This window comes from Linderina pennispora, assembly GCF_002104995.1.
Source record: "Linderina pennispora strain ATCC 12442 chromosome Unknown DL89scaffold_8, whole genome shotgun sequence".
Lineage (NCBI taxonomy): Eukaryota > Fungi > Kickxellomycota > Kickxellomycetes > Kickxellales > Kickxellaceae > Linderina > Linderina pennispora.
In genome coordinates, this window is record NW_024468256.1 from 111,230 (window position 1) to 125,661 (window position 14,432).

The 14,432-nt window shown below is 51.7% G+C and overlaps 4 protein-coding genes and 1 non-coding gene across 5 annotated transcripts; 1 reads left to right on the forward strand and 4 right to left on the reverse strand.

The window, feature by feature from the left end:
• Window positions 1–330: 330 nt before the first annotated feature.
• On the forward strand, window positions 331–2,853 carry DL89DRAFT_168877 (mitochondrial carrier). The gene is made up of 2 exons (XM_040883763.1): window positions 331–580; window positions 765–2,853. Exon 2 carries the CDS (start codon window positions 809–811, stop codon window positions 2,753–2,755), a length of 1,947 nt encoding a protein of 648 aa, XP_040742695.1. The 5' UTR covers window positions 331–580; window positions 765–808; the 3' UTR covers window positions 2,756–2,853.
• Window positions 2,854–5,145: 2,292 nt separating this feature from the next.
• DL89DRAFT_268010 (uncharacterized protein) lies at window positions 5,146–6,016 on the reverse strand. The gene has a single exon (XM_040887754.1). It carries the CDS (start codon window positions 5,971–5,973, stop codon window positions 5,242–5,244), a length of 732 nt encoding a protein of 243 aa, XP_040742696.1. The 5' UTR covers window positions 5,974–6,016; the 3' UTR covers window positions 5,146–5,241.
• Window positions 6,017–6,280: 264 nt separating this feature from the next.
• DL89DRAFT_t100 lies at window positions 6,281–6,353 on the reverse strand. The gene has a single exon. It is a non-coding gene; the product is annotated as a tRNA-Arg (tRNA).
• A 264-nt stretch (window positions 6,354–6,617) lies between these two features.
• On the reverse strand, window positions 6,618–9,871 carry DL89DRAFT_235896 (uncharacterized protein). The gene is made up of 2 exons (XM_040884965.1): window positions 6,762–9,871; window positions 6,618–6,685 (listed from the first exon to the last, which is right to left on the reverse strand). Exon 1 carries the CDS (start codon window positions 9,836–9,838, stop codon window positions 6,887–6,889), a length of 2,952 nt encoding a protein of 983 aa, XP_040742697.1. The 5' UTR covers window positions 9,839–9,871; the 3' UTR covers window positions 6,618–6,685; window positions 6,762–6,886.
• Window positions 9,872–10,339: 468 nt separating this feature from the next.
• Window positions 10,340–13,953, reverse strand: DL89DRAFT_268012 (cytochrome P450; the record flags this gene model as incomplete). Its single annotated transcript, XM_040887755.1, has 12 exons — window positions 10,340–10,506; window positions 10,535–10,814; window positions 10,837–10,940; window positions 10,969–11,032; window positions 11,066–11,400; window positions 11,425–11,579; window positions 11,601–12,503; window positions 12,534–12,561; window positions 12,586–12,715; window positions 12,755–12,915; window positions 12,974–13,412; window positions 13,456–13,953. The coding sequence occupies 12 exons, from the start codon at window positions 13,951–13,953 to the stop codon at window positions 10,340–10,342; spliced, it is 3,264 nt and encodes a 1,087-aa protein (XP_040742698.1).
• Between the last annotated feature and the right edge of the window lie 479 nt (window positions 13,954–14,432).

A 14,432-nucleotide genomic window follows, 5' to 3' on the forward strand; every position in this document is an offset into this window, starting at 1 on the left:
AGCCCAGTGGAATTACAGGCTCTTAATTTCCTGGTCGATTACGCCACATGATCACCGTTCCTGAGTGGTGAGCCACGGCTTTCACATGCACCCCCTTGCTGCCAAAGCCTGGTCGAGCACGGTACTGGCGCGGCGAATTATTTTGGGTCTAGTCGGTATCTAGGAGCTTTTGCAGGAGCTTAGGAAAATTAATTGGCCATACTCTGCCCGGGCAAATCCTGCCTCCACTATGCCTGGGACATAGGGGCATGAACCTTGAGATCGCAGGTCCTCCCGATAACTGAGTCACAGCCCGCCTTGCTTCTGTCCCCGTTTTCCGCTAGCCGCGCCCGCATGGGTCTGCCAGAGTACGGGTGAACTAGGAAACCAGTTCGTTTGGGTCGGAGCAAATTTTTCTGCCCTTCCCAAACGAGGAATAAGAAATCCTCCTATCCACAGCTCAAGGCTTTCATTCTTGTCCTGCCCTCTCTCCCCTAGCAAGCCCTCTTTCTTCTTCTCTCCATTGCTTTTACTTCTTTTTCCTTGGCCCCAGGTACAACTGGCATTAGCGCTCTCCTGCTCTATCAAAATCGCTCTTTGGGTAAGCACGCATTGTGCCACCGGCTCGCCTATCATCCTCTCGTCTGCCCGGCTGGGGCGAAGGGAGAGAATCGCAATCATACCAGTCACAGTGCGTGCCTCAATTAGGCAACCCTCCCTTTCGACGACGAGTACACCCAGTCAACATGCCAAACTCAACGCTTCTCTGCTCTTCTCTCCTGTAGGCAACCCTTTGCGTTTCTTTTCTTTTCACCTCGACAAAATCACCATGACGGCAGGCAGATCCCAGCAGCGGCTTTCCAGCATCGAAATCGAACGGCTTTCGGAAGTTTTTGACACACATGCAACCGTTGCATCGGATGGGGCAAAATACCTGACACCAGACGGCTTTACGCGGGCGATCACACCGGCATTGCACCAGCAGCAGCAGTCTTCTTATTCGGCCTTTTTCTCCGTAGCCGATAAGCATGCTTCAGGCCGGGTTTCCAAGGATGAGTTCCTAGAGTTCCAAAGCCTGCTAGTGCGTCACGACGCAGCCTCCAGCCTGTCGTTCAAGGCTGTCACGCAGTCTGATTCGGCGGCAGCCCCCGCCTTGGGCGCGCTCATTGGTGACTCGCTGATTGCCAATTACCTGAAGAGCCAGGGCCAGGTTTCGTATGCCGAGTTTGCCCAGCTCGTGGAGTCTGTGCGGGCCGACCGCATCCGCCAGGCATTCGCGGCTGTCGACAGAGAAAAGACCGGCTTCATCCAGGTCGACCAGCTGGTGGCTACCGCCAGCGAGTTCACCCCCGTGGCAGTGCAGAGTACGCTGGCGGAGAGACTGGCGCTGGTGGCGACCGAGGGCAAGGTTGGATACCCGACATTCCTCGCTGTTGTCAGTCTGCTGAGCGACCCGACCAAGATCGCCCATGCCGCTGCCGAGGTCGCAAAGGCGCCAAGCCAGATTTCTGCTAGCGAATTCGCCGCCACCACTGACATCCTGACGCCGCTCGAGGCCAGCGTGCTGTTCACGCTTGCCAGCGGCCAGGCCGGCGCCGAGACGGCAACCACAGCCAGCATCACAGGAATCCTGGACTCCCTGCACGACAGCCTGGTGCCTGCAGGCCGGAAATCCGACGTACCCATCACGCACAAGAAGCCCGAGCGTACGCTATTGATGGAGCTGCTGTTCCAGGCGTACAACTTTGGCGTCGGTGCCATTGCCGGTGGAATTGGCGCGACTGTCGTCTACCCGATCGACCTGGTCAAGACGCGTATGCAAAACCAGCGGGCGGCTGTGGTCGGTGAAATGATGTACAAGAACAGCATTGACTGCTTCAAAAAGGTCATCCGCAACGAGGGCATTCTCGGCTTGTACCGCGGGCTGGGCCCGCAGCTCGTCGGCGTGGCACCCGAGAAGGCCATCAAGCTGACCATGAACGACTTTGTGCGCTCGCGCATGAAGAACAAGGATACTGGCGAGATCACCTTTGCGGCCGAGCTGCTGGCTGGTGCAGCCGCTGGAGGCTCGCAAGTGGTGTTCACGAACCCGCTGGAGATCGTCAAGATCCGCCTCCAGACGCAGGGCGAGATGCTCAAGGATGCGACTGGGCTGGGCGCCAAGGCTACCGGAACCTCGCCGGCTGTGCGGCGCGGCGCCATCACCATCGTCAAGGAGCTGGGTCTGATGGGCCTGTACAAGGGTGCCTCGGCCTGTCTGCTGCGCGACGTGCCATTCTCGGCCATTTACTTCCCGTGCTACTCGCACCTGAAGAAGGATCTGTTCCACGAGGGCGAGCGCGAGCTCAGCATCACCGACCTGCTGCTGGCTGGTGCCATCGCTGGCATGCCAGCAGCCTACTTTACCACGCCTGCCGATGTCATCAAGACACGTCTACAGGTTGAGGCAAAGAAGGGTGAGACCGTCTACACCGGCCTGATGGACGCCGCGCGCAAGATCTACAAGGAGGAGGGCTTCAAGGCCTTTTTCAAGGGCGGCCCGGCGCGCATCCTGCGGTCGTCGCCGCAGTTCGGCACCACGCTCATGTGCTACGAGCTGATCCACCGCATGGTGCCGTTCCCGGGCGAGGAGACACATAAGCGCAGGGATGTGGGCGAGGAGCGCGCCCGTGAGGTGTCGTCGCAGATGGCGCTGTTCAACGCTAGCAACGCGCTGCGCCTGATGCACGACGGGAACTACAAGTTTGGTGCCATGCCGAAGACTACCACTGCCTAAAACCGAAATGCCCTTTTTTGCTTTTGTTTATTGATAGAGTTTTACTAGAATTGCTCTGCTCGCGATGCGAGCTCGACTGCTAGTCAGCATGGGTTGACACGTCGATACGAGCATCACGGCGAGCCGGTCATTTGAACGTGTCGGATGGTTGTTGGTGCAATATCGACCATGGGCATCTCCCACCTTGGTGGTCTGCTCAGCGCAGGCGCTTCAGCGGTGGCTCGCCACTACTGGCAGCAGAACCGCCTGCTGCTGCACGCCTCTTGCGCGACCTCTTTGTTGCAGGAGTGGTGCCAGAAGCATCGGCAGCAATGGCCGTAAAGCGATGGAACCGTTCAAGAATACTGTCTGAATCACAGAGTGACTGGAAAATGAGTCTGAAGTTTAGAACTGCTGCGAGATCGCGGTTCAAGAGCTGAGACGAATAGGCTCGCCTGTATTGTGTCATGGCCCGCTTACATGACTCGCTTGTACAGCGGAGAAGGCCATGGCACTTCACAGTTGGGTTCTTCGATCTCTTGTGGGGCCGCGGGTTGGGAACATGCCGGAATGTCTGCTGCGACTTTTCGCAGCAGAACGGGCACATCGACGGTGTCCAGAATTCGTCGATCAGATAGACTTCAAAGCCATGGTGCTTGAACTTGTCACACCATCCCTTGCCACGAATCGGCGCATGGTGTCGGGCCATCGGCGCACTCCAATTGCCCATGATCAGCACTGGATCTGGGCCGAACTTGCTCCGGAGTTTCGCGGCAAGCCTGTGGTCTGCACGGGCCTGGTTCATGAATGAATCAAGGCGCAGCTTGCGGTGAAGCGGGTACACCTTGGGACTGGTACTGACACCTGGATGGGCCTTCCAGCGCCTTTGGTGCTGCTTGTTTGACTTAGTGGGCTGCTGCTCTGGTAACCTTCGCGCTGTCATCGTGTTGGCATAAAACGGTGCTAGGACACACCGCACAGATGCATGGGCAGTAACGTAGGCACGGAATTTTGCTGGGCTAAGGGTCCGGCTGCAGTGCTTGGAAAGCTCTGCCTCTGCTCTGCGGACAGCATCTTCTGGGACTTGATCCTTTGTAGCCTGACGAATCCTGTCATAGTGGCGCAGCTTGAGCTCCTTATTGCGCTGCTGCCGTGTGTAGCGGTAGAGCATTTTTTCACCTTCTTTCCCATTGCTGCTATTTTCGTGCATCATGTATAGCAAATTGCCCCGACCTGGATCGATGAATACACAGCGGCCTTTCAGATTCTGCAGCTCTGGCTGTGGGATCTGGTGGATATAGCGACAGTCAGCTATAGTATTGCCTCCCGCAGCATTGCCTCCCACAGCATTGCCTCCCGCAGCATCAGCATCTACTGCAGCACCAGCCTTAGGTACCTTGTCTTGTAGCAAAATCCATATTGTTACACCATCTGTTGTCGCCATTCCGTGGAATCTTCTATCACCATGCGCCTTAAATGGCTTTGATGTTAGATCTGCAACCCGGCCCCACACATCCCACACAGATTGTGTGATCCCTTGGACTGTGTCGTGTGCATAGACTGGGAGTGCTGGTGCATATTCATTGTTAAGTACTGCAACAGTGTCTGCTGCTGCCGCCGATGCAGCAGCAAGTGGATTTGCCTTCATGTTATGATAGATAAATAAATAAGTAGAACAAAAGAATCCCTTTTTCACAAATGTTGCAGGGTCAAAGGCATCATTGTCAGCTAGTTGATGGAGTAGTATCCATCGTGCAAGCATGTATGTATGCTCTTTGATGATATTGACGCTGCGTACAAATTGCTCTAGGCGGGGCAACATAGAATCACGGAAGCCAATCCCACCAAGTGATGTCTTTATGACAGTAGTGCTGCGGGTAATGTTCATTTGAGAAATTCAATAGGCAAGTAAGAAGAGAAATGATGCTGTTCAGTTTTGCTTTATTGCGTATGCATAGCATTAAAAACTTTTTATTAAAAATGATCTGGCTTGCATGGTTCTTGGGGCCCTTAGCACTGATATAGTCTCTTGAATCAGTCTATACATACTGGGTCCGTTGTGACCCAAATACTACCGCTTACGCATGTTCATAAGACAAATTAATTTATAAAATAAGTCCACAAATATTGCATAACCACCAGAGGAGCTACATGGCCTCATTCAATAGGTGCTCATAAATAAACATCCTAAGAGTGTTGCGCAGCCGGTGATGACCACCATGATGACGCCATAGAAGTTATCAGGCCGACCGACAATGAGACCAGCTCTTGCGCTGAACCAATGGAGATATCTAGTGGAGACCTGTGGCCACTACAATAACAACTTGTCACCCTGGTTTCACCGATAAGGTCAGATGCCGCACAAGATCAAAAGGAGTTTACGGAGCAAGTCACCTAAACCCGTGTTGACGCTTAAGAGTTTTATTTTTTAACCAAATAAAAAATTTCTAGCGGACGGTCAGACACTTCGACTATAAAATCTTATATATAGGTAAAGATTGCGTGTGTTACGACATAAAGTGGTCGCCCAGTGCGCGCATAATGTTCAGCGACCGCTTCATCACATTGGCCGACACGCCGACAGCGCCTTCGACGAGCTCAAACGAGCTGACCAGCATCTGGTGCGAGTGCTTGTGGATTGTGTTGATGGACTCGCGCACCGTAAACTGCACCATGCTCAGCGGGCACACCAGATACGTCACCCCCATCGTATGCATCACACCGCTGAATCCCATGGCCGTATACGTTGCGTCCACAACATATTCAATTTCAAGCGGCGGCGATTCACGCAGGTTCCGGCACTTGCTCATCAGGTCGCCGAAAATCCGCATATCTGTGTCCCGCCGCATATCGTAATTGAAGTCGACCTTCTGCACAAACACTGTGTTCCCGCGCTTCTCCAGAATACGGTCATGCACTGTCGTGCGGAATATAAACTGCTCTGTGCCCTTCAGCCGCCCCCGCAAGTGTACTGTGTCTACATGCACTGTAACCAGGTTGGGATTGTACACCGTTATCTCTAATGGCAACTTCAGGTCAATTGTCTGGTGTCTCACTTGCACATCAGAAGGCTCCGTGCCTGGAATGCCCGACAGATAGATTTGCGGTGGCAGCCGTAGGTACTTTACGTAGAACGCTGTGCTAGCAACTGCCAGACACACAATCATTAGCGCTTGCATTAACTGGGCCTGCCATGAATGCAACACTGGTTTATATGGCTTTGATTTTAGCTTTTTCATAGTGGCTTTCATATATGTGATAGAAACTATAATTAAGCGGAAGTAGAGAAGGAAACATGCGACCTCGCTAGCTCTTGGCGTCAAAATATATATCTGGAGAAGTAAAAACATGCGCCTGTCGCTTTTGGGGCGGCACTGGGGACATCTACTGTGACGCCAGTCGTCTATGAGTACAGCGCCTCCAAAAACAATACTGCTTCCGACCTTGCTGTTGGCATAGTGCAGTGTCTATTGGTTAGCAGCATTTCCAAAACCCTTAGTTGTAGAAAAGACAAAAGCATGCAGCTGAGAAAAAGAAGCAAAAAAGCGACCGATCACGGGATCGAACCGTGGACTTCTCGCATCGGAAACGAGCGCTCTAGCCTCTGAGCTAAGCGGCCTAAGCCTTAACGGCTAACACATCTGAATATTCCTGGAAATTCACTCCTATATTATGTTACGCATTAGCCTGCCCTCCATTGCCTCCTTTGTTTGGCAAAACCAACCTCCTAGCAATCCACAGCTTTGTTTATCATGCCCCTGATGGCTGATCTTTAACAGCCTCTACAGTTCTGCACATTGTGGTTCCCATATTGCTACTCGCAACTCTTTGTTGATAAACTGGATATCCATTACACATATCTACCAGGATTCCATATACGTTGTTTTGTAGTTGTTTTGTAGTCATTTTGATTACTAGTCGGACGTATCACTACTGCGGTGTATGCTTTATCTCATGGGTCGATGCTAGACTATTTTCCCATTATTTTCATGTCTGCTCCAGGAGTTCAGCGCCAGATGTGCTTTACATATCAGTTAACCACATGTGGCACATTCTTATCAACCAGCTAAGGCAAGTGCATTTCATGGTTGAAAATTTGAAGCAGCGTGAGCACTTAACAGGTAACTGTGGACAAGAATCTACAGGAACAATTTAAATTGCCTCCCATCTCCACTTGGCGTCAACGCTATTTCCTCGAACCCTCTGCCAAGCTTGGAGATAGTGATCGTCAGTGCGGAACTTGTACACATAAACGATTCCCTTGGTGTCAACCAAACGGAACTTCACATCACAGCCCGGTGGTGATGTGATACTTCTGCCAAGAGTACCCGCTGCGACTGCTGCATTAAAGCCAGAGTCGCTTCCCTTGAACCGGCAAATTATTCTCACCAGATCGTCCATATCCTCGACTTTCTCGTCATTGACCTCAGTAATGAAGGCAGGCCAGTTTTTCATCCAGCGGGCTGGGGACCCAGCAGCGATTCCATAGATAAGACACTTGGAGGGAACAGAGTGTGCATATCGATATATGCTGACATAGGGCTCCTGAATGGTAAGTCCAGACCATCTTAGAACGCGACGGGTGTTGGTCTCGTGGGGAGGGACTGTTCTGACAGTGATTGCAACCTCCTGGCCCTGGCGCAATATAACAAGATCGACTGCATCCTTTCCGTATATCGTGGCAATATCGTCGATTCTACTCACTAGCTTGCCGTCAATAGACAAGATAATATCGCCGACCTCAACTCCGGGAGATTTCACCGCGCTCTTGATGTCGATTTGGTGAACCTGGAACAAGCAATTTCCACAGGCTGGGCTGGCAGCAAATTTCTCAACCCATCTGCTGGTGAGTCCAAACTTGCAGGCTGTCGAGAGTCGGACCTTGGCAAACTTTGCGTTCAGCGTTCTCACAATATCCGGGTACTCGTTGCTCGACCTTAACGCCTTGGTAATCTCGCGGAGATGCGAGACATCTAGCCCAACTAATGGATCAGGATTGTGCCTGTTGCCGCAGAGAGGCAAATGAATCCAAAGCCCTAGAGCATAGCCATCAGCACTGCATAATACACCCGCCATACTCTCTGAATCGCGAGCTGTGGCAAGGCTGACAAGATCCACATTGAAGTGTGATGGAGAATAGTGCTTCTTGCAGTGCTTAGTGCCGTCGTAGAGGTACCGATCGCTGATGTGTGTCTTTGTGAAATACGGGGATCCATTTTTGTTGGCGCCAACGAGAACAACATCTTGGCCGACAGTAAGACAGGCCTCGCCTCCCCAGTAGTTGCTGTCGACAGGGAGGTCGCTCACCAAGCCATTTCCAGCGGGGCCGAGATCAGAAGGGTCATACTTGAGGAAGATCAGTGGATACAACGGGTGAATATACACTATAGTTGCTGCGGTCTGGAAAGTGTTGCGGATGGTAATTGAGATGTTGGATGCTGATCCAGTGAACACTGCAGCACTGCATACAACAATTCCGTTTGACCTGTCAAGGACAACCCCATTTCCGTCTACAGTTCCCTCACATGTCTCATCCATGCTGCCATCACGACTGCTTGTGATATGAACGATACTCTGCCAAACCCGGTCCAAATTAGAGTGACCATCCACAAGATGACCGTCAGTGAAGCCGAGATGAGGAATACTGCCGCCCATGTCTTGCAAATCGCCTCGAATAGCACCACTGCACATCTCGATCCGCTCTTCAGACCAAAATCCGCTCTCTATATCTCGCGTGAGCACTCTAAACGGCCCAGAATCCCCTGGAAGCGTAGCGATGGTAATAATATGATCGTTACCATTAATATGACCAATAGCCTTGATAACCATGGACTGACCGACTTGGATGGTACGGAATATACTCAGAAGCGCTGTGAGATCCGGGGTAGGTATACCGTTCACAGACATGATGATGCGATGCTCCTTAAAGATGGTCGCAGGTAGAAACTCCTCAGACATGGTTGCAATATATACGCCCTTAACCTCTAGAGAATATCTGTTGGCCAGCATCAGGGACATATCATGGAGCGTAGCATGCCCAAGAGAAAGGAGCTGGGTAGGTGAGACGTCATACATGTCCTGCACTCGAACCGAGACAGGAACAGACCTGCCCTTGCGCCAAACGACGAAATCAACAGTGCAGCCAATATTGGCATCCAGCACTGACTCCAAACCAACGAAATCGCAGATAGGCTTGCCATCCATACTGATGACAATGTCGCCGACTTCGAGAGCCCCGTACGCTGGGCCCTTGTGCAGAATCTTGTCAACAACTATCATGCCCTCGGACTTTGGGTTAGCCAGGCGAGACTCCTCGATTTCCTGCTCTGCCAGCCCCAGGCGCTGCACTTCCTGATACGTCTCGAATACAAACACCGCCTGGATAGTTCCGCGGGGGGCGCGCTCGCCACGCCTCATGTACTCGAGTGAATACACAACCCGCTCAAGCGGCAAGAAGAAGCTTCCACCGTCATTGACGTTCTTAGCCGCCTTGATTGCAATTGCAGCTCCGTTGATATCCAGCAATGGTGAACCCGAAGAGCCTCCAGCCGAAGTGGTGGAGGCTTGATAGTAAAATGTGTTTGAATCTCGATTGTCACCCACATTAGGCGTATTCCGGTTGATCTGGGACAGAGTGCCCGCGCAAACTGTCATCTTCTCTCCAGCAGAATTGCCGATAATTTGGAAAGGAACACCTGGCCTTGCACCTGCAGGGAACAGCCTAATTGCCTTCGGCTGGGTGTACTTCAATGCCGCAGGGTCGTAGCGGAAGAAGGCAAAATCGTGGATTGGGTCGTAGTGAACTGGCTGGAGGTAAACGAACTCATTCGTGTCGAACGTGGCTTTGTGGATTCCTGGGCCAAATTCAAGGACGTGCCTGTTCGAGAGAATGATCCCCTGGTCGCTATCGACTACAAACCCAGTAGCACATGAGCATGTTGGTCCAACGGCCCCAAACCCAAATGGACGGATGATACTGATTGCCACAATAGAGTTTCGAACTTCAGCATGGACATCCTCCCACGTACGCCCAAGGCTTCTGGTGGGAGCAGGCGTGGTTGAAGAGTGCGGGTGCGGGTGCTCGTTGATGGTGTCAATAGTCATATTTGTTTACTAGTAAGCGAAAAACTGCAGAAAAGAAAAAGAGCTGAAACGTGGCAGTGCAGCTTTCATCTCATAAGCGTCACAGTAGATTTCACACTGCTGCCCATGTTGACAACTTCCCACACATGGCTGCAAGCCACCATGCCAAAATTGACGCATGACGATCTTTGATTTTGGGATCACACCGAGAATTGAGTGTGGATACCTGGTTGTCAAAGTGAGTCACATCTGCTGTTATCACTATGGAATGCATATTGTAAGACTACGTGATGTTTTACTATGTTACACTTTTACACAGCCATACATTTCAGAAGTCTACTTTGGGCTATTGGACAAGAACCATGAATGAGAGAAAAGTGAGGAACTAGAGGGCCTTGAGCTTGAGAACCCCATAGCCTTATGGTGCTATGAACCGCCTTTGCTTTCAAACGCAAGGCAAAGTGAGAGACATGCTATATCTAAACGAGTTGAAATGGTATGCATGGTATGAAAGTATACTGATTACCATACATCTTCCACGTAACGATTGGCCGCAACCAGGTCAGCAAGGTACTTGCTTGCATCGGCGGAAGAAAGGTGACCATGGGTCTGGAAAACATCAACCATGGTCCTGACAACGTCCTTGGCCAGTTTATCTGCTGAGCCACAGACATAGATGCGGCCACCCGCTCTGTAGATGTGACCAGATCTGGGCACCATCGGCAGAAATGTGGTGCCTGCACGTACTTGTGCTCACTACCAACACGCGAAAAACGCAGGCTGGTAGCTTGGCCAGTGTGCCACTCTGGATGTATTGCTCGAGCTCGTCCTTGTAGAGGTAGTCATACTCTGGGCTGCGGCAGCCAAAGTACAGCGTGGCATCGCCGGTGCCTGTGTGATTCATCTCTTGCAGGAAGCCGCGGAACGACGCGATTCCAGTGCCAGCACCGATGAACAGGACTGGTATAGCAGATGAGGACGGCAGGTGGAAGGCTGACTGAGGCGGGAAGATGAGAGACCGAAAGACGAGAGCCAGACTCCAGTGATGCAAGGTACTCAGTTGCCAGACCGCCATACAAGCGACCATTGATGATGTCATCAACAATCGCAACCGAAAGATGTACTTCGTTTCCGGACTACGGCCTGGCAACTGGCGATCGAGTAGCGACGAGGAGCCATGGCCGACACAAAGTGCAGAATCGACCCGAACGGAACCTGCCGCACAAGGGGAGCATAATGACGAAGCACATCTAGGACTGTGCGAGTCTGCGAAATGAACTCGCTCCAGCCAAGCGACTGCTTTCCCAGCGTATTGACATCGTCAGCCGCCTTGCGCAGGACATTGTACGCAGCATCGTCACCAGCAACCTCGTCCAGCGCAACAACCAGCTCGCGCGAGGGCGCTTCCTTCCAGTCACATACGTACTGAAGTGCGTCAGAGACCGAGCATGTTGCTCCTTGGATAGCAGCGGCAGCCGAACGACTGAAACGGGAAGCATTTGAAACCTGCTCGATTTTGAGTACGCTTGCTATATCCATGCCAAGAATTGCAGCAACCTCATGCACCACACCGGGCTTGTTGGCTGGGTACACGTTGAGATGGTCACCGGTCTGATACTGAATACCCGAGGACTGATCCAGCACAATCTCGATGTGCCGAGTACTGCGGCCGCTCTTGCTGACATCTTGCAACTCTTGGTTAATCTTGATGCTAGCATTCTCAGAAGCGATTCTGAACGGAGCCGCGGTGCCACCGACTAGGCTGATGTTGAATGGCAACGACTTTGGAGCTGAAACTGCCTCGACAAGCCCTTCGGTGCCCGAGCCGTAGTGATCAGTGACAAGTGCACAGATACGCAGAGACCACTGCAAGAAATCCTCGTCCAAATCGTCATTAGAGTTGCCAAATTGGAATTCGCTTAGAGGAGTCGCACCAAGCATACCAAGACGCTTGTGGATATGGCGCGGGAACTTCTGGTACGTACGCCAGAGTGAGTTGCCACATCCAAACACAACATAGTCGACACCGTGCAGTAGATCAGCCTGGCTTGTTCCATCGAGCGACTTGGCGAACTGGGTTGCGTTATCGGGCGGCAAGCCGTTGTAAGTGCTCGTGATCACGATGGCCAGAGTGCGCTTACCACCAGCGGCCTTGGCTGATAAGATATCCCAGTCGTCAAGCGCCTGGACAGATGTGTCCTCAAAACCCATGCGCACAACCTGCTCGCTTAATTGTGCAGCGTATTCCTCACTCACACCCATGTTGGACCCAAACAGGATTGAAACCCGCGGCAGCTCATCGGAATTTGTGACAACAACAGGAGCACTGATCTTGCTGACACTGGCGGCTGGTGCTGTGGCATGTGTGGAGTCTGAAATGAAGGTCTCGGCGCCAGGCGCTGGGAAGTTGATCCGCTTGTGTGCCGCCATTACTAGATTGAGTGGTTTTGTTGTAATGCTTTGCGGATCATAGATGGCCTCTACATCATCGATGCAACAAAACTCATAGTTGGATAGCAACCGAGCCAAAATAATGCGCATCTCGATCATTGCAAGTTGGAATCCGATGCAGCTGCGCTGGCCTGCCGAGAATGGCAACCAGGCGCTCTCTGGGATCAACTTCATGTTCTCGTCTGAAAAGCGGTCAGGGTCGAAGCGATGTGGGTCCTTGTAGACATCTGGACTCCTGTGCATCGACCATATGTTGATGGTAAACACCTGGCCGCGTTTGACTTGGAAGCCGCCTGGAATAACACAATCCTTGGCACAGTACTTGTTGATCGACGGGACAGGTGGATACAGGCGCAAGGTTTCCTTGATGACTTGCGTCAGGTACTTGAGCGAGTTCGCCTCCTTGACACTGATTGGCTGACCAGGCTTGATTCCAGTATCGGCCAACTCTTGCAGAACGCGATGTTGGGCATGCGGATTGCGGACGAGCAGATATAGCACCCATGATAGCGTCACAGCACTTGTCTCACTGCCAGCAATGCCCAGCGTGATGATTTGGTCGAAGATGTTGGCGTCGTCGAGTCCGACAAGGTTGCCGGTCCTCATCAGGAGCACGCGCATTGAGCATGAAGCCGAGCAGATCCTTCCTCATATTGGTTGCGTCAACCGAGGCCCGGCGCTCGTCAATAACCTCTTGGACAATACTGCGCATTACCTGCATCTGCTTCTTGTACTCGTAGTTTCCGCGTGTAGGTAGCATTTTCCAATATGAAGTTCTTTTGAACCGCTTCTGTATCTCGCCCAGGCAAAAGTTCATGGCATACAGAAACGGGTGCTTTTCAGTGTATGTCGGATCGAGAAGATGAAAATCATAACCGAAACCAACAATACCAATTGTCTGGAACGTCATGTTGGTAGTAAAGTCGACGACAGTGAACGGCTCGTTCAGACGGGGGTTGAGCCAGCTGGATGCCTCCTCAGCTACCATGAGTATCTTATTGCTGTAGATCCTCATAGCGCTGGCAGAGAAAGCCGGCAGGAGAAGTCGGTGGGCAAGTTGCCACGCAGGATCAGATGCAGTCGTTGTGAATAGCCCCTTCCCGCCAAGTTCCTGCAATTCAGCAAATGGCTGCTCTTCAGCACGCTTGAAAAAAATACTCGCTCTCGTACATGATCGCCTTTGCTACAGTCGGGTCACGCGTCACAAAAAACCTTTGGCTGAAAATGTAGAGCTGAACAGTGTCGCCATGAGAATCGTGCATGCTGCTCAATCCTTCGCGGAAATTCCTCATAAACCGTGGCAAAGCCCCAATAAGTGGGTATCCGGGTACCAAGGGTGCCTCTCGGACAGAAACTGGCTTTGCCAAGAACGCGACCTTGCAGGCAGATAGATGACCGATGCTCTCAATGACCTTGCCGTTAATATCCTCGAGCTGGATTGCCTCAGGAACGAACAATGCACCGGGACTACGCTTTGCGATCGACTGGCGGAAGTTGGACAGGTCGGCATCGGCAAGGGTAGTGGAGACGATGAAGCCATCAGTCTCTGGCGCCTTCCCCTTCTCAACGACGACAATATACACAGTCTGCAGGTCAATGGCAGGACAAGCGGAGGTGTTGGAGACAGCCGCAAGGCACGACAAGGAAGTGATAGATGCCACAGAGTAGTTGCTGCTGGAAAGCATAGTTGGTTGATTGGTTGAACCAGGTTATAACTGAAGTAAGTATATGGTAAAGTTATAATGGAAATGTTGATTGCCTAGGCACTACAAGCTGGCTTGGGTATGTCCACTATTTAACCAGGCTCTCTAAAGTAGCGTTCAAGCTCATTTCTTGGCAAAAAAATTGATAACGCCACAAAAGGAGAACAATATGTATGCTATAGATTTTATTTCGCTCAGGATAGAGATTGGTGGTGGCCGACATCGCATCCGAGTCAGGTGCAATTTCCCGATGCATGCCTAAAACACAGAATGAGACGGAATGCCCGTGTCTCTTGATCTACGGCCATGGCAAATGCCTGTCTCATGGACATTTATTACCTCCAGGACTAATCCGGAGCCTAGCTGGTTAACTTTTAACTGGCATTTCATATAATATATATGACAATTCATCAGCTCGAGCATAATTAAAAATGTGCTTCTTTGCCTGTTCCCTGATAGCC

Excerpts from the sequence above, each read along its gene's own strand:
- DL89DRAFT_235896 (XM_040884965.1), bottom strand. The coding sequence starts at position 9,838 with ATGACTATTGACACCATCAACGAGCACCCGCACCCGCACTCTTCAACC.
- DL89DRAFT_268010 (XM_040887754.1), bottom strand. The coding sequence starts at position 5,973 with ATGAAAAAGCTAAAATCAAAGCCATATAAACCAGTGTTGCATTCATGG.
- DL89DRAFT_168877 (XM_040883763.1), top strand. The coding sequence starts at position 809 with ATGACGGCAGGCAGATCCCAGCAGCGGCTTTCCAGCATCGAAATCGAA.